The sequence below is a fragment of the Jaculus jaculus genome, chromosome 7 (assembly GCF_020740685.1).
Source record: "Jaculus jaculus isolate mJacJac1 chromosome 7, mJacJac1.mat.Y.cur, whole genome shotgun sequence".
Taxonomy (NCBI): Eukaryota; Metazoa; Chordata; class Mammalia; order Rodentia; family Dipodidae; genus Jaculus; species Jaculus jaculus.
This window is the reverse complement of record NC_059108.1, coordinates 127569291-127588444: the sequence shown is the minus strand read 5'-3', so window position 1 is coordinate 127588444 and position 19154 is coordinate 127569291. Positions and strand designations below refer to the sequence as shown.

Genomic DNA, 19154 nt, shown 5'->3' with positions numbered 1-19154 from the left:
GCATGTACCTGCAAAGCCTAGGGACCCAGGTTCGATTCTCCAGTGCCCACATAAGCCAGATAAACAAGGCAGCACATGCATCTGGAGTTTGTTTCTACTGGCTAGAGGCCCTAACATGCCCATTCTGCCTTCCTCTTTTGCTAATAAATAAAAATTAAAATATTACAAACAAAGAATTTAAAACCAGGGCTGGAGAGATGGCTTAACAGTTAAGGCACTTGCCTATAAAGCCTAAGGACCCATGTTCAACTCTCCAGATCCCACATAAGCCAGATGCACAAGGTGATGCGGGCACAAAAGGTGACACATGTGCACAAGGTAGCACACGCATCTGGAGTTCAACTGCAGTGCCTGGAGGTCCTGGTGTGCCGATTCTCTCTCCCTCAAAGGTAATCAGCTAATTTGTGTATCTCAACTTTTCAACATCATGGCATGAGTCAACCAAATAGGGCCTGCTGCCTGGTTCTATAAATAAAATGTATGGAAACAGCATTCTCATTTGTTCTCACCTCACAAAGGCAAACCTGAATACTTGCAACTGAGATGATGTGGCTGCAAAGCCAAAACATAGTTTCCTAATTAGCAATTTGCAGAAAGTCAAGTCTCCACAACTAGAACATAAATGAGCTAAAATATTAAACTACATTACATCCATTATTTCTGTATGCTAATCTACTGTTCAGTCTATTGAGTCAAATGTGCTGCCTCATGCCTCACTATCATTAATGTAATGTTACCTTTGTAGCTTCTTGGTTCTGTCTGTCCAATTCTTCTAACTCAGCTACCAGCATATCTTTTTCATTCATACTCTGATTCAGTTCTTGTTCCTTTGCTTCCAAGTTGAGTCTTAATTCACGTAATTCTGAATCCAAATTCACATCTCCCTCAGTTGTCCTTTTAATCATGTCATAATCATTGCTCAAATTTGAAAGTGAGATTTGAAGTTCTTCCTTAAATGACAAGGACAGGAGGTAGTACATATGGTCAATTGAATCAGATACTTTAGATTAAACACACACACGTAAGTAAATAACATTTGAGTATCTCTCTTTTTTTTTTAAATTATTTTAGAGAAAGCGAGAGAGACACACAGAGAAAGGAGAGAGAATGCTCAGGCACACCAGGGCCTCAGCCACAGTAATCAAACTCCAGACACTTGCGCCACCACGGGCACGTGCAACCTTCCGCTCGCCTCACCTTTTGTGGATCTAGCTTATGTGGGATCCAGTGAGTCAAGCATGGGTCCTAAGGCTTCGCAGGCAAGCACCTTAACCACTAAGCCATCTCTGCAGCCTGAGGATCTCTTTTAAGTACTCTGTATTGGAAACATGGTTGCCTAATACCCCAAAAATGATATATAAAATTCAACAAGCCAAACCATTCATTCATGTGCAATTTTACCTGCAGCTCCAAGCTAATCCAATAAATCCTCTCCCCCACCGTTTTGGGTTTTTTTTGAGGTAGGGTCTCACTTCATTCTAGGCTGACCTGGAATTCACTATGTAGTCTTAGAATGGCCTTGAACTCACAGTGATCCTCCTACTTCTGCCTCCTAAATAATGGGATTAAAGGCATGCACCACCACACTCGGCCAAGCAAAACTTTCCATAACAAGCAATAGACAAGCAATGACAACTCTAAGTAGCCTTCTAGCTCCATCCTTTCATACAACAGCTTTTCCAGCAGGGAGCATTCACAGCTATAGCCCTTATTCCCACTCTGCCATATAAACTTTTCCAAAAAGCCTCAAGTCTCCCATCTCTCTTTACTCTGCTACCTACCATCCAGCCACTAAAAGCCAGATTAAACAAAAATAGAAAATCAATACTCATCCACTCTAAAGACGATCACCTCTAAGTAGAAAAATAAAGGCTTCATTTCCTTATAAAAGAAAGTTACGAGCCGGGCATGGTGGCACACGCCTTTAATCCCAGCACTCGGGAGGCAGAGGTAGGAGGATCGCCGTGGTTTCAAGGCCACCCTGAGACTACAGAGTTAATTCCAGGTCAGCCTGGACCAGAGTGAGACCCTACCTCAAAAAAACCAAAAAAAAAAAAAGAAAGTTACTCTACTTTCTTCTGTCAGAACAGACCTTTTCTTAACTGAAGAATATGCCTGCCTTCACCTTTCAAGCACAGACTAGGTTCATTTCTCTTAAACCTGAAATTACCAACATATCTATTAGTCTTTTTCTCAAAAATCTCAGAAGTAGGCAGTTCTCGACACATCAAAATTATTTCACCGTGATTATGAAGAATTTAAATTGAGTTAAAACACTGGCCTTTAACTTAATACTAGCTTTCAATTATTCTACATTTAAGTTCCTGTCATAGACAAGAAATTATTCCAAGATACAAATATCACACCTCTCTCGTCTACCAAATACTGCTACAGCATATACAAAAAAAAAAAACAACCCTGTTTTCCTATCCCCAAAATTGTCTTTATATCTTATCCATAAGAAATCCTTGTCCTCCACAACGGACGCACTCTGGGGCACATAAGCAGTGTGCACACTCCAGACTTCTGAACCACCTGTGCCTGACAGATCCGCCTACCTGCTCTGCTCCTATCTCTGCCTGCTGGCCTATCTCTTCTTATACACTCTGACTGGCCTCTCAACTCTCGCTGCCCAGGTACTGCAACTTGGCCTGGCAAAAAGCTCGAACTGACCCTAAAGACTCTGTAACTAAACATCCTCCTTTGGCATAAACAGGCACTTAGCTGTGAACCATAACACACAGCCGTTTTAATTCTGTCCAACTTAAATAGCACCTACCTTTTCTTGACTCAACAGTGACTTTTCATTTTCTAAAACTTGGACCTGCATTTTAAGTTTCAGATTATCTTCAGCAAGACTGTTATCCTACAAAAATGTTAAAGCAGTATTTTCAGACAACACGAAACTTCCAAGTTACAAAAATAGCAATCTAGTTATACAATTGTGTATTTCTACTCAGTATTTCCTTAGTGATATATAAAGATTAGATGAATGTGGCATTGGACAGGTTAGAAGTAGTCACTCAGTTTAGATATTCTTATAGAGGACTTCTTTATTATAGGTGGAAAACATAAACATATAAAATAATTTGTAATTAACAGAAAAAGAACTCCCTGAAACCAGGGAAAATCAAAACACATCCCTCACTATGATATAGGATGTACTCCCTGGCTTTATACTTGTCAAATTAATCTACAGAGATATATTTACATTTATTAATTATGTACCTTTTTAGTTTTCATTAATACACAGTGCAAAAATTTGTTTTATTAATTAGCATATGCAAGACCACTGAAAATTCCTATCATAAGGTTGACATGAATTTGTAAAAAAAAACAAACATAAAATAAGCAAACACAATAAATCAAAACTTTCTCCCATAACATGAATTTACCTGGTTTAAACTACTTAGTCTCATTATTTCATTTTCAGCATCTGTAAAAACAAAAAATGAATCTGACATTAAAATTACTTAGAATATTTTAAAAATTATCTCCCATATTAAACTCAGAAGTATAACCCCATTAAAACAAACTATATTTATAAACACAACTAGTAAGCACTGACAGTTTGGAGTGAAAAAACCATTTTTGTCAATTTTCATTTTTATCTTGACTATACTGAAGTCATAAGTTTAAAATCATATTAACAACTAATTCTTTGTGGGTATTTCTATTATAGATAGGGTATCATGAAGCCCAATCTGGCTTCTAATTCTCTGTGTAACTAAAGATGACCCTGAACTCCTGGTCTTCCTGCTTCCACCTCCAAAGTACAGAACTACAGGTGTGCACTGCCATGCCATTTATGTGGTGCTAAGGATGGAATCCAAAGCCTTGTGCATGAGACTGGCACTCTACCTACCAAGATACATCCTCAGACCAAATTCCAGTTCTCTCTCTTTCTTTCTTTCCTTCTTTCTTTCCTTCCTTCCTTCTTTCTTTCTTTCTTTCCTTTCTTTCTTTATTGGTTTTTCAAGGTAAGGTTTCACTCTAGCCCAGGCTGACCTGGAATTGACTAGGTAGTCTCAGAGTGGCTTCAAACTCACGGTGATCCTCCTACCCCTGCCTCCCGAGTGCTGGGATCAAATGCGTGTGCCACCACGCCTGTCTCAGTTCCAGTTCTTTTAATAAGTGTAAGAAAGAAGCTGGGCATGGTGGTGCACACCTTTAGCCAGTAAGTGGGAGGATCACCGTGAGTTTGAGGCCACCCTGAGACTACCTAGTCAATTCCAGGTCAGCCTGGGCTAGAGTGAAACCCTACCTCGAAAAAAACAAAGGAGGAAAAAATATGTAAGAAAGAAATATAATTGTGTTCTGGATAAGTCATAAGTTTATCACCCTGATAAAAATACAACCATGCTTCGAAATGAGTCACTCAGCTTGGGTAACCAGAAACAATATATATACAGTCTAAGATTACTGGTGGAAAAAACCTGAAAAGCAATAATCTACCAACTGCCTTCAGTAATCTAGAAATGAATAATGCATAATCCATTTTCATCATAGAGATTCTGATGATCAAAATAGACCATATACATAAGCTGTCAAAATAAAACAAGGAACTGTAGCGATGTCTCAGCAGTTAAAAGTCACTTGCTGCAAGCCTGCCTGGGTTCGATACCCGAATACCCATGTAAAGCCAGATGCACAAGGTAGCACATGCATCCGGAGTTGGCAGTGGCAGGAGGCCTTGGCACACCCATTCATTTTCTCTTTCTCTCTCATTCTCTCAAATAAACAAATAAATATTTTAAATAAACAAACAAAACAGAGGTTCTGGAAGAGGAAATGAGAGGCAGAATACTGTAAGCTCAGCTGAAATGATTCATTTAACACCCACTCTGGAAACACTGAGCATTTATGACAAAGCCAGAGCTAGACAACAGGATGGACAATGAGTCCTCATTCTCCACAAGCCTCCAATTCAGAGGATGGAAAACAAGTGACTACATCATGACAATAAAGTGTGATAAGGGGCTGGAGAGATGGCTCAGTGGTTAAGGTGTTTGCCTACAAAGCCTAGTGACCTGGGTTCAATTCCCTGGTAGCTATGTAAAACCAGATGCACAAAGTGGCACATGTATCTGGGGTTCATTTGCAGTGACTGGAGGCCTTGGCATGCCCATTCATATTTTCATTCATTCTGTCACTCTCTTTGCAAATAAATATATTTTTCTAAAACAGTGTGATGCAGCAAACAACACAAGTCTCCTAAGATCAAAAAGTGTAAACATCTAGTCCAAACGAGGGGAGAAGAGTAGCAGTGCAGGTACCCCAGAGAAAGTAACATCTGCACGAAATCAATATACTAAGAACTGGATAAAAGAGGGCCAGGGAGATGGTGCAGTGGATAAAGTTCTCACCATTCAAACTGTGTGTACCTAGGTGGCATAAGCCTTTAATCCCAGCACTTGGGAGACAGAGGCAGGAGGATCTCTGTGAGTTTTAAGGCCACCCTGAGACTACATAGTGAATACCAGGTCAGCCTGGGCTAGAGCAAGACCATGCCTCAAAAAAAAAAAAAAATTAAAAAAAAAAAGTCAGGCATGGTGGCACACGCCTTTAATCCCAGCACTCAAGAGGCAGCAGAAGGAGGATCACCATGAGTTCAAGGCCAACCTGAGACTAAAGAGTGAATTCCAGGTTAGCGTGAACTAGAGTGAGACCCTACTTCACAATAATTAAATAATAAATAAATAAATAAAACTGGTGTACCCAAGTTCAATACACAAATGCCACGTAAAACCCAAAAGCTATAGCAGGCTTCTATAATCATAGCATGTTGACACTGACAGCTAAATAGGAGATGGAGACAGAATTTCCTGGAAGTTCATAGCAAACAAAGCAAAAAAGAGCAGAAAGAGAATCCAGGGGAAAAAAAGCCTACATTAAATGTGGTGGAAGGCAAGGCCTGACCAAAAAGTTGTCTCCTGACCTCCACACACCCATACTTAGACACAAACACACACACAAATACAAATTTTTAAAAAACCGAACTGGCCAGGAGTGGTGGTACACACCTTTAATCCCAGACTTGAGAGGCTGAGGTAGGAGTATCAATCTGAGTTGCAAGTCAGTTTAAGACTACATAGTGAAGTCCAGTTCAATTAGAGCAAGACTCTACCCTCAAGGAGAAAGAAAGAAAAAGAGCTGGCTAAAAAAAAGGAACACTGTTGTATCCAAAGAAGACAGCAAATACAAAAGACAGAGCTAAGAGACAATACTGCTTTCAAGAGCTACAGAGTGTACTATAAGGCTGAAGTTCACAATGCTGAGAGATGGGAAGAGTTTAAAGAAGCAGACAGGGATCAGACTGAAGCAGGTAAAACATATCCAACTAAAGAAGTTCAGACTTTATCTTGAAGTTCTCAGAGAGCAGTCAAGTATAAAAAGTAGGGGAGGAGGCTGGAGAGATGGCTTACTTGTTGAGGCACATGCCTGCAAAGCCTAAGGACCCTGGTTCAATTCTCCAGGTCCCACGTAAGCCAGATGCACATGGTGGCGCATGTGTCTGGAGTTTGTTTGCAATGGCTGGAGGCCCTGGCGTGCCCATTCTCTCTCTTTCTTTCTTTTTCTGTCTCTAATAAATAAATAAAATTTTAAAATAAAGCCAGGTGTGGTGGCGCATGCCTTTAATCCCAGCACTGGGGAGGCAGAGGTAGGAGGATCGCCATGAGTTTGAGGCCACCCTGAGAGTACATAGTGAATTCCAGGTCAGACTGAGCTAGAGTGAGACCGTACCTCAAAAACAAAAACAAAAAAATTAGAAATAAAGCCAGGTGTGGTGGCGCATACCTTTAATCCCAGCGCTCAGTAGGCAGAGGTAGGAGGATCACTGTGAGTTCAAGGCCACCCTGAGAATACAGAATGAACAACAGGTCAGCCTGGGCCAGAGTGAGACCCTACCTCGGAAAAGCAAAAGAAAAAAAAAAACAAAAGTAGGGGAGGGCTGAAGAGATGGCCTAGCGGTTAAGGCACTTGCCTGCAAAGCCAACGGACCCAGGGTTTGACTCCCCAAGACCCACGTAAGCCAGATGCACAAGGGACACATGCATCTGGAGTTCATTTGCAGAGGCTGGAGGCCCTAGCATGCCCATTCTCTCTCTACCTGCCTATTTTTGTATCTTTCTCTCTCTCAAATAAATAAATAAAAATATTTTTTAAAGTAGGAGAACAGCTTGTTTTACATTTCTGAAAATTTATTCTGACAGCAGGATAAAAATAAAATGGACTGAAGAAGGATTAATAACAAGTGGAGACTAAATAGCTACTACTTTTCTAACACTCACTCTGGACCAGATACAAATTATAACTAGTCACTCACATAGCCCTCATTACTATCCTCCTACCTCTGCCTCCCCAGTGCTAGGACTAAAGGTATGCACCACCACACCTGACACTGAGTCTACAAATAAACTCAAAATGGATCACCTAACTTGATATATAAATTATAAGATAAGAAGAGCTTCTCCAATGGAAGGCCAATGCATAGAAGCCGAGAACCCCACCGCACTGCCTTCGCTTGCCTGAGTGGCAGCCCCAGACTGGTGCACTGTGGGACACCCTGGAGTTCCTCTGGGATGCAATTCTGAAATATCACTCAAAGAGAGAAGCTAAGGAAATAACACCTACAGGACTCGGTCAGTGGTGGTTTCTAGAACTCTTGCTTTGAGACATAAATAAATTGCCAAGGTTAGGAAAGGAATAGGAGGAAAGGATGACTTGACTTTGAAATTCATTTTAGTTTGAAAATCCATGTGTTAGAGTTGGTCATCCAAATCAGGAACTCATGAACTGGCATGTGGGATACAGATATGGGTATAGCTATAAGAACACAGAGATAGAAACTTCCAGAGCAAGAATGAATGAGCTCATAGAGTTTATAATGGAGAAGAGAAAAAAAGTCCACATAAAATGCATCTTTTAGCCAGGAATGGTGGCGCACACCTTTAATCCCAGCACTTGGAAGGCAGAGGTAGGAGGATTGCCATTGAGTTCAAGGCCACCCTGAGACTACACAGTGAATTCTAGGTCAGCCTGGGCTACAGCGAGACCCTACCTCAAACACTGGCCCCCCATTGTATCTTTTCTGCTGAAAAGCATCCATTATGTTTTCTCATCATGAAAGACTACAAATTCTTTGTCTATTTCATTGTTTATTTATTTATTTATTTATGTACACTCAGAATACTAGTATCTAAACCACTAAGGTTATCTAGAACATGGAAAACTTTAGAAAAAAATGGATCTTATTACCAAGCCTTTCCTTCAATATAGCAGGTCATTTCAAAGGACAGCAGTGGATTCCTACAGATATTATGTTGTATCACTAACTGGAGAGTCTGGGCCCTTCAGAGTTATAAAAAGTATTGAAAAGGCTGGACTTAGTGGCACATGCCTTCAATCTCAGCAGTAGGGAGGGCAAGAGGTAGGAGGACTGCTGTGAGTTTAAGGCCACCCTGAGATTACATAGTAAATTCTCCGTCAGCCTGGACTACAGAGAAACCCTGGGGTAGAGGGAGCAGAGAGACAGTATTCCAAAGTAGTCAGTTCTGTATACATTAGAAGAAACAGATTCACATCTACCTACAACAATGTCTATATACATAAACACTTCTCTGAAATCTGCCTGCCTTTCTAAATCACCAACTTCCAGGTCAACACTTAAATAAGGAAAGGAGATGGAGAGACACCTTTCAAATTCATTAGCCTTTGTGGTAGAAAGCTCCTTTATGTCACCTATTAATTACAGTGCTGACTCCAAACCAAACAAGTCTACTTGAGTTACAATCATTTCCACAAATGTCACAAAGGATTCAGTTATTCAAGCGCTTGTTTCTACAAAGAACTAGATAGTATTCAACGAAATACCAATAAGAAATAAGTTCCAAACATTTTATACCAGTCAGAGCTTGCTGTAATCTGAGCACTTCTACTGAGGAACTGTGTGAAGTGACTTGCTCCTCTTCTGTCACAGCATTACTCACAGCAGAAGCCTGCAATTTGTTACAGTCCAGTTTCAAGCTCTCACACTGCTCAAGAAGTTGTCTCTTTTCCACATTTAGCTGTTCGTGTTCTCTCTTTAAGACATCTCTGTCATCTTCTGCAGAAGACAATTTTTTACTTATGTCTTTTATTTGATCCTCCAGTTCTTCAATTTTCTTGGTAGATTCTACTTTTTCAGTCTGTAGACTCTGTATAGTTTTCTGCATCTCATGAATTGTAGAGTGATCAGTTACTGTAGCCCCTGCACCACCTTAAACATGAAAGAAAAAAAAAAAAAAAGAGAGAGAGAGAGAATCAAATGCCAAGTCCAAAAATAAGTAGCTATATACAACAAGAAGATTTAAGAGTTTAGAACTTTGGAAAACTTAAACAAAAGTTAAATTACTATAATAAACTAAGCATTTTTTAAATAAAGAGTTAAAGAAACACAACTAAATCAATCAACAAAAACCCTATATACCTGGAGTTTTAAAGAAAACAAAACTATCTTTATCACAGAAGTATAATCACAAAACAATGCAAAGAAATCTATTCAGTTGTAACTACAACAAAAAGGGGCTTGGCTTCTGCAGAAACTTCAAAATAGTAGCACCACTGCAAGCTTTGGGCACTGAACAGAACTAGTCGTTTTCTTGTTCTTTGCTTGTTAGCCCAAGTTTACAGCAGTGTTCTGGTCTGACAAAGCTAGATTTGTCACTGAATTATGTCAGCTGATCTAGAAAATTAATAAAGCTAATCACCTTGCTGTAACAAATTTTCAAGCTCTTCAATTCGTTCTTCATAGTCACTTAGTTCCTCTCGATGCCGACGACTAATCTCTGTCAATTTCTGCTGATGTGCATTCTGTAATACTGACATTTCGTGTTGATGGTCATCAATCTCCTGACTTCGGTTCTGTTTAAGTTCCTTTAAAAAACAACAGATTAAGCGCATTTATGATCAGTAAATTTATCTATGCTATTTAACTGTTGTTTAAAGTCTGTACTATTAAAATTCTCTGAACATATCAAGGTTGAAAAGAATTTAACCAGTCTCCAATGTAGTGCAATTCTGAAACATTCCACTTCTTCCTTTCTTAGGCATTAACCACAATTTTTCTGCTTTTAATGAGGTACCATTAAGAAAACACTGAAACAAAGCCAGGCATGATGGCACATGCCTTTACTCCCAGCATTTGGGAGGAGGCTGAGGTAGAAGGATCGATGTCAGTTCAAGGCCAGCCTGAGATTACATAGTGAATTCCAGGTCAGCCTGGGCTAGAGTGAGACCCTATCTCAAAGAAAAAAAAAACACCACTATAACAAAAGATAAACAAAACTTTCATTTCCCCAGCTCCCTAGTACCTGTCACCAGGTACCTCCTTTTCCTAACATCATCATCCATCATTACCAGACTCAATCAACATCTGGCCCATCATTTTTTGTTTTCTTTGAGACAGAGTTTTGCTATGTGTCCCTGGTTGGCCTGAAACTCACTATGTAGTCCAGGCTGGCCTCAAACATATGGCCACCTCCTGCCTCCACCTCTCGACTACTGGTATTACAGGGGTGCACCACCATACCAAGCTCCTCTAGCTGACCCTGAATCTTGAAAGCAGTGACATTATTACAAACGTTTGGCAATGAGCAGAACTAAATCACTTTCTTCTTCTTTGGCACTTAGTCCAAGTTTACAACAGTGCTATGGTCTCAGAGCGCTACACTGTCATTGAGTTGTGTCATCTAATCTGTGACACTAACAAAACTAACCTTGTTGTGAGGGATCTGGGTTCTCCGCTGCATACACGTTGTCCTACCACTGCTATTCTCTTGCTCGGCCTTCCCCCTGCCAGGGGTACAAATACCCCCACTGTTAAAAGCTGAAGAGAACCTGTCTCCAGGAACCCGACGTGGGAGGAGGCAGCATGACAGCGGCATGACATGGGACCCACTACATTCCCCAAGCTGCTTCCTTTCCCGACCCTTCTGACACAGACCACCCCGGGGTCCTTCCAGAAAATCTTCTTTAGCCATACTTAGCCAGAGAAGATTTATGTCGCTTATCACCAAGAACCCTAATTATAAAGAACCTGTTCTATTTCCTGAGAAGACACAGGATGGTTATTCTTTAGCCCTGTGCACGTAAGGACCACGCTGAGACCTCAGAACACTCCTTCAGGGATTCCTGTTGAGGCTGGATTTACTGCTTCTAAACTGAAGCAAGGAGAGGTGAAGGGACTTGCCAAAGGCAGCACAGCTGAGAAAGGATAAGCCAGGATTCACACACAGACCTGATTCTATAATCTGCCCTCATAATTCACTGTCATGATGAATCTGCCTAATAAATAATATTACTATTGTTGTTAAAACTCTTCAACCTTAACCCTGTAAATGCCATCAACCTCGGAAATCTGCTCTAATAAAGACATTTTATCAGCTACAGTAGAATACACAGAACTATAAAAGACAAATTTTACTGAAAAATATTCACAACCAAATGATTTTGGATATACTTTTCATAAGAATAAGACAGTTAAAAAGAATGAGTTAAAAATGAACTTCTTAATCTATTTAAACATTTTTATAGCTGACTTTTACTAACTCAGCTCATACTTTTAATATACAGTTATGAGATGCATAATACCCATTAGCAATCAACTATTTGATTTACCTTAATAATATTTTGCAGTTTGCAGATTTCAGTTTGATCAGAGTCTGTTCCTTGTGCCTTAGAAGTTTAGAAAAAAGAATTAGAAAATTATACTGATTTCTTTTTTGAGAAATAGTCCTAAACCAACCTTATTAAAAGATACGTTAGAGGGCTGGAGAGATGGCTCAGCAGTTAAGGCACTTGCTTGCAAAGCCTAATGACCCTGGTTTGATCCCCAGTACCCACGGTAAAGACAACTTCACAGAGTAGTGCATGCATCTGGAGTTCATTTGCAGCAGCTGGAGGCCCTGGTGCAACCATTCGCTTTCTCTTTCTCTCCCTGTCCTGTCTTTCTCTGCTTAGAAATAAAAAAGTTTAAATTAAATACACACACACACACACACACACACACACACACACACACACACTTTACAGCCAGGTGTGGTGGCTCATACGTATGATCCCAGCTGAGGCAGGAGGCTTTTCATGAAGTCAAGACTAGCCTGGGCTAAATAGGCTACATAGTGATTCCAGCTAGCCTAAACTACAGAGTGAGTTCCAGCCTAGCCAAAGCTAAAGAGTGAGATCCTGTCTCAAGAAAAGAGCCAATCATGGCAGATCATTCTTATAATTTCTGCAACAAGCAATTAAGAGGTGGAGGTAGACAGATGACCTTGAGTTCAAGGCCAGCCTGAGCAATAGAGTAAGTTCCAGGTCAACCTAGACTACAGTAAGACCCTATTTTAAAAACAAGACATGGGCCGGGTGTGGTGGCACACACCTTTAATCACAGCACTTGGAGGCAGAGGTAGGAGGATCATTGTGAGTTCAAGGCTACCCTGAGACTACAGAGTGAATTCCAGGTCAGCCTAATGTGAGACCCTACCTCAAAAAAAAAAAAAAAAAAAAGAGGGACAGGAGACATGGCTTAGTGGTTAAGGCAGTTGTCTGCGAAGCCTAGGAACACAAGTGCAATTCCCTGGAACCTATGTAAGCCAGATGAACATAGCGGTACATGCATCTGGAGTTCACCTATAGTAGCTAGAGGTCCTGGTGTACCCATTTTCTCTCTCTCTCTCTCTCTCTCAAATAAATTAATAAAATATTCCAAAAATAAATGAAACTTGCTGGGTGTAGGCACACGCCTTTAATCCCAGCACTCAGGAGGCAGAGGTGGAAAGATTGCCAAGAGTTTGAGGACAAACTGAGACTAGAGAGTCAATTCCAGGTCAACTTGGATTAGTGTGAGACCCAGCCTCTAAAACCAAAAGTAAAAAATAAAAATAAAAAAAGGGCTGGAGAGATGGCTTAGTAGTTAAGGAGCCTGCCTGCAAAGCCAAAGGACCCAAGTTCGATTTCCCAGGACCCACATAAGCCAGATGCACAAGGTGGCACATACATATGGAGTTCATTTGCAGCAGCCCTGGTGCGCCTATTATAATAAAAAATAAAATTTAAAAATAAAATATCACAGATGGGGACCTGTGGAGATAGCTCAGTGGCCACCCACATAAAGCCTGATGCAAAGAGTGGCGCATCTGGTGTTCCATGTACAGAGGCAAGAGACTCTGGTAGCCTCAAGCACAAATACGCACGCAAATAAATAACTTTTTAAAATCATAAATGGTACAGAGTGAGCATTAATACCACTGGAAACATAAAAAGATACAGTAATTGGCTGGAACTATGTGAGATTGTACTTGGCCTAGTCCAGCTAGTAAAAAAAAGTCTCCCAAGGTAGCCTCAAGCTGCCAATCCTTCTGCATCAGCCTCTCAAGTACTGGAAATACTAGAATGTACCTCCATGTCCATCCCCAATGTTTCTTAAAATGCATTCCTCAGATTGTTAGAATTGCCTAGAAGTATCTATTTGCCTGAATGCAGTTTTTGTTTGTTTGTTTTTTAATTTTATGAGAGAAAGAATGAAAGAGAGAGAGAGAGAGTTGGTATGCCAGTACCTTAGCCACTGCAAACAAACTCCACAGGCATGTTCCACCTGTGCGCATGCACCACCATGTACATGCTCCACCTTGTGCATCTGGCTTGTGTAGGTTCTGAAGAGTGGAACCTGGGTCCTTAGGCTTCACAGGCAAGCACATTAACCGCTAGGCCATCTCTCCAGCCCTTGAATGCACTTTCTAAGGCCCTAAAGCAGGCTACCTAATCAAAGGCCCCTAAAGTATAGCAGAAAACCTATGACATTATAAAGTTCTCAAGGTTATTCTTAGACATTTAAGTTTAAAACTACTGCTGTGGAAGATAAGATATACAACTCCTATTTAAGGCTATGGGTACTGGGAAAGTCTAGCAACATGGTGAGCAAGAAACCACCACCACCAATAAAATTTAAAAATATTGTAAAAAAAAAAAATAAAGACATAGTTTGAGTTAGTTTCTGGGTTGCTTTTTGGTGGGTTTTTGAGGTAGGGTCTCACTCTGGTCCAGGCTAACCTGGAATTAATTATGTAATCTCAGGGTGACCTTGAACTCATTGTGCTCCTTCTAGCTTTACCTCCCGAGTGCTGGGATTAAAGGCGTGCACCACCACGCCTGGCTGCTTTTTGGTTTTTTGACGTGTGGGTATGATGTGCATGTTCGTGTGTCTAAGTCCACATGCATAGGTACCCGTGTGTGTGGAGGTCAAAGGACAATTTTCAGGTGTCAGTTCTTGCCTTTCACCTTGTCTGAAGCAAGGTCTCTTGGTATTCACCACTGCTTTTGTCAGGCTAGCTGACATGCAAGCTTCTGGGGGAATTCTCCCATTTGCACCTCACCACAGGCACACTGGGATTACAAATGTTTGTGCAGCATCCCACTTTACATGGGTTTCTGGGGCTGCAAACTCAGATCCTCACACTTGTGTGGTAAGTGCTTTATCCACTGAACCATCTCCCCAGCCCTGCTTTGGTTTTTATATTCCAATGTGTACGTAGGTACTATGGGTTTTTATATACCAACATGTACTTAGGTACTATGGAGTTTTATATATTTAGGTACTTTTACTTTTTTTTTTTTTTTTTTTTTGGAGGTAGGGTCTCACTCTAGTCCAGGCTGACCTGGAACTCACTATGTAGTCTCAGGGTGGCTTCGAACTCACGGGGATCCACTTACCTCTGCCTCCCCAGAGCTGGAATTAAAGGCGTGCGCCACCACGCCCAACTTACTATGGGTTTTTAATATACCAAAGTGTACTTAGGTGCTATGGATTTTTATGTACCAAAACGTACTTAGGAGATGGGCTGGGCATGGTGAGGCACACCTTTAATCCCAGCACTCAGGAGGCAGAGGTAAGTGGATCTCCATGAGTTCAAGGCTACCCTGAGACTACATAGTGAGTTCCAGGTCAGCCTGGACTAGAGTGAGACCCTACCTCGAAAAAAAAAAACCCTAAGGGAAGCAAAATGTATTTAGGTGCTATGGGTTTTTATATACCAATGTGTACGTAGGAACTATTGGTTTTTATATCCTAATGTGTGCTTAGGTACTGTGGGTTTTTATATACCAAAGTATACATATGTACTATGGGTTTTTTTTTTTTTTCCTTTACTGAAGTTAAATTCAAATGAACAATGTACCAGTTTATTCTAATGCTTACTAATAACTTCCATGTTATGTGAAATCTGATATGTAAAACAAAAAGATCCCTTGTGGGCTCAATTTCTATTGTGGAAGAGGTGGAGGAAAGAATGTAAGAGCCAAAGGAAGGTGCTCCCCCCAGACACAAAATGGCCTGGATATCCATGACTTCACAGTGCCTGACACTACCTACACAAGACCATCATAATAGGAGGAAAAGATCATAACATCAAAATAAAAGAGAAGCTGATTGAGAGGGACAAGGGATATGATGGAGAATGCAGTTTCAAAGGGGAAAGTGGTGGGAGGGGGAGGGCATTATCATGGGATATTTTTTTATAATCATGGAAGTTGTTAGTAAAAGATCCCTTGGGGCTGGACAGATGGTTTAGTCATTAAAGTACTTGCTTACAAAGCCAAACAGCCCATGTTTGAGTCCCCAGTACCCACAAAAAGCCAAATGCACAAAATGGCACATGCATATGGAGTTCATTTACAGTGTGGCTGGAAGCCCTAGCACATCCATTTTCTCTCTCTTTCTCTCCCCCTCTCTCCCTCCCGTCCTCTTTCTCCTTACAAATAAATAAATAAAATATTAAAGAAAAAAAAAGAACCCTTGGAAGCGGGGCATGGTGGATTGTGCCTGTAATCCCAGAACTCAGGCTGACTTAGGAGGATCACAATGAGTTTAAGGCTAGCCTAGTTTAAAGAGTTAGTTCCAGAAGACCCCTGCCTCAAAAACAAAACAACAGGGGTTGGAATGATAGCTCCACGGTTAAAGGACGTTGCTTGCGAAGCCTGAGGGCCTGAGTTCAATTCCCCAATACCCATGTAAACCCAGATGCACAAAGTGGCACATGTATCTGGAGTTCCTTTGCAGTGGCAGGAGGCCCGGGTATGCCATCTATCCTCTCTCTTTTTCTGTAAAATAAATATTTATGAATCTGACACCAACAAGGGTGACAACTCCTAGCAGCTGCATCAATATTGTTTTAGCCGGGTATGGTGTATGCCTTTAATCCCAGCACTCAGGAGGCAGAGGTATGCTGTGAGTTCGAGGCCAGCCTGAGACTACAGAGTGAATTCCAGGTCAGCCTGAGCTAGAGGAAGTCCCTACATTGAACCCCATGGTGAATACCACCATCCCATGGAGGATAGCCCTCAACTGAATGGGAATAGGGAAATGGTACCAACACATGATGTGTCCATAAAAGTTTCTACTTAATTAAAAAAACAAAAACAAAAAACGGGGGTGGGGTGGCTTAGCAGTTAAGGTACTTGCCTGTCAGGCCTAAGGACTCATGTTCAACTCTCCAGATCCCACATAAGCCAGACATACATATTAATGAATGTGCAAGGTAGCACATGTGCACAAGGTGGCACACACATCTGCAGTTCAATTATGGTGGCTAGAAGCCCTGGTACGCCAATTCTCTCCCTCTCTCTCATTTAAAAAAAAAAAAGGTTCCTTGGAAGAAAATTTATAGCTCAAAATAGCCAGTATTCCATTTCTAGAGCATGAGAAATAACACAATTAATTAAACAAGTTTATGGTAGTAGAAGTCAGATTTCCATTTTAAGTATCACTAGAGCTTACTAAACCTCAAACAAGGTAGACATGGTGGTGCAGGCCTTTAATTCCAATACTTGGGAAGCTGAGGTAGGAGGACTGCCATTAGCACAAGGTCAGACTGGGCTACAGTGACATTTTGCCTCAAAACCAACCAAACAAACAAACAAACAAAAAAAAAAAACTCTCCCACAAAATCCTAGAGAAGTCTCAAAACAATGCACCCAGACACTCTTTGCTTCCACCAGCAAAGCCTCAAATCCTACAGAGGAGAAGATCCTGCCTGAATTCAATTTTTACCTTTTAAATCCTGGGTTTATAACATTTTATTTTTAAACAATTACTGCTGTTTTTCTCAAATACTGTACAGAAGCTGACTGAGAACAGGGGACCTAACCAAAATCCCTCAGAAAGCTATGTGCAGAATTACCACACAAATAGAACTTTTCTAACTTCTAGTCAAGGATTATTTCTGAAGATAAATGCTTGGCATGGCTTTCCAGACAGCACCAGCATTTTTGTTTTGCTTTGCTTTGTTGTTCAAGGCAGGGTCTCGCTCTAGCCCAGGCTGACCTGGAATTCACTATGTAGTCTCAGGGTGGCCTTGAATTCACAGCAATCCTCCTACCTCTGCCTCCCAAGTGCTGGGATTAAAGGAGTGTGTCACCATACCCACCTTGCACTAGCATTTTTACTCACTCAGTTTTCACACATACATGCAAAGATTATCTACCTGAGCAATATGCCTCCAATGACCAACTTCAGATTCAAGTCTTGAAACTTCATTTGATAGTCGGTTTATTTCTCGTTGGGATGAAATGATGTCTCCAAAGTCCATGTCATCTTCATGGAAAGCTGAAGCATGATGACTAATCCCGTAACCGAGTGAAGAGGACGAAGTGGTTGTGGGCACGCTAGTGGGTCCTGAGCACGCTGACTGGGCAGCTGACTGTAGCTTCAGCAACTGCTCCTGCAGTGCCGTCTGCCTGGCTTTAAGATGGCCGATTTCCACCTGTTATTCATGATTCATGTTTTAGAGTACTTCAAAAACACATGTTAGCCTTTTTATAACTTCATTATGTTGAAAGATATGAGTGATCTACATAAGATTACCCAGTACTGGTATTCTGCTAAGTAAATCTATGTCTTTCATAATACACTAACCACACAATTTGTATGTTAAAACAATTACCAAAGTTAAAGCACAGATAATGTTTTAAATACCACGAAGATCAGTCAAATGTTAACTAAAGTAATAAATTTCTCAGTGAAACATGGGTTTATTGTCTATGTAGGGGATTATACAAGTAAATTTCTTAGAGCTCTGTTTATGATTAACAAACTTTAAATGATAAGAAAATGAAAGCTGTATCAGTTTACACATTCAAAGAAGTTTCCCTGAAACTCTCCTGCTGGGAGACTTACATAACTGATTGCAGTTGATTTAGTCTTAAAGCATTCTATGAATCAGAGGTGATTTTGTACTGGTCGCTACAATACAGCTAGGAAAAAAAAATGTTTCATTTATAAATCTAATCTTCTTAAGATAAAACAGTCCACCTAAATATTAGCTCATGAGTCTTAGAATGAAATACACATTAAAAGAGGCCCTGGCTTTACCAGTGGCTGCAAGGGAGGGGCCAGTGAAAACCCAATCCCATTTATGGAGGGCACAGTACCCATATTCTGAATCCATGAGCACAGTTTGCTTTTGTTTTTGTTTTTTAAGGTATGGTCTTGGCTCTAGCCCAGGCTGACCTAGATAGAATTCATGACTATTTTTTCATTTTCCGAGATAGGGTCTCACTCTAGCTCAAGCTGACCTGGATCTCTTTCTGTAATCTCAGGGTAGCCTCAAACTCAGTGATCCTCCTACCTCTACATACTGAGTGCTAGAATTAAAGGTGTGCGCCATCATGCCCAGCACAAAATACATTTTTTACAAAGGAAAAAGTCATTATAAATGATCATACTAATCCAAAACAACTTAAACTATCCAGCATATACAAGGTCCTGAATTCTATTCCTAGAACTTCAAAAACTAATAAAGGGCTGGAGAGATTGCCTAGTGGTTAGGGCACTGGCCTGTGAAGCCTAAGGACCCAGGTTCAATTCGCCAGTACCCATGTAAGCCAGATGCACAAGGTGGTGCATGCATCATGAGTCTGTTTGCCATGCCTGGAGACCCTGGTGTACCAATTCTCTCTATCTTTCTCTCTCTCTCTCTCTCTCTCTCTCTCCCCCAAATAAATAATAAAATTATTTTTAAATAAATAAAATTTTCTAAAACTTAAGAAAAACATTTTTTAAAAAGAAAAGCCCTGGTGTACCCATACACATTCTCTTCTTTCTCTGTGTCTCTTCCTCCCTC

At 40.7% G+C, this 19154-nt stretch overlaps 1 protein-coding gene across 3 annotated transcripts in view; it reads right to left on the bottom strand.

Moving 5' to 3' along the window:
• The window catches only part of Trip11 (thyroid hormone receptor interactor 11), a 97134-nt gene that overhangs the window by 54674 nt on the left and 23306 nt on the right, over positions 1–19154 (bottom strand). For 2 of the 3 annotated variants that reach the window (XM_045154811.1, XM_045154812.1), the window contains exons 4-10: positions 17517–17795; positions 11659–11715; positions 9750–9915; positions 8906–9259; positions 3396–3436; positions 2780–2866; positions 738–950 (exon numbers count right to left, since the gene is read on the bottom strand). In XM_045154811.1, coding sequence (XP_045010746.1) covers positions 738–950; positions 2780–2866; positions 3396–3436; positions 8906–9259; positions 9750–9915; positions 11659–11715; positions 17517–17795 — 1197 coding nt within the window. The remainder of the gene's footprint in view (positions 1–737; positions 951–2779; positions 2867–3395; positions 3437–8905; positions 9260–9749; positions 9916–11658; positions 11716–17516; positions 17796–19154) is intronic. The other variant, XM_045154813.1, reaches the window with a different exon arrangement.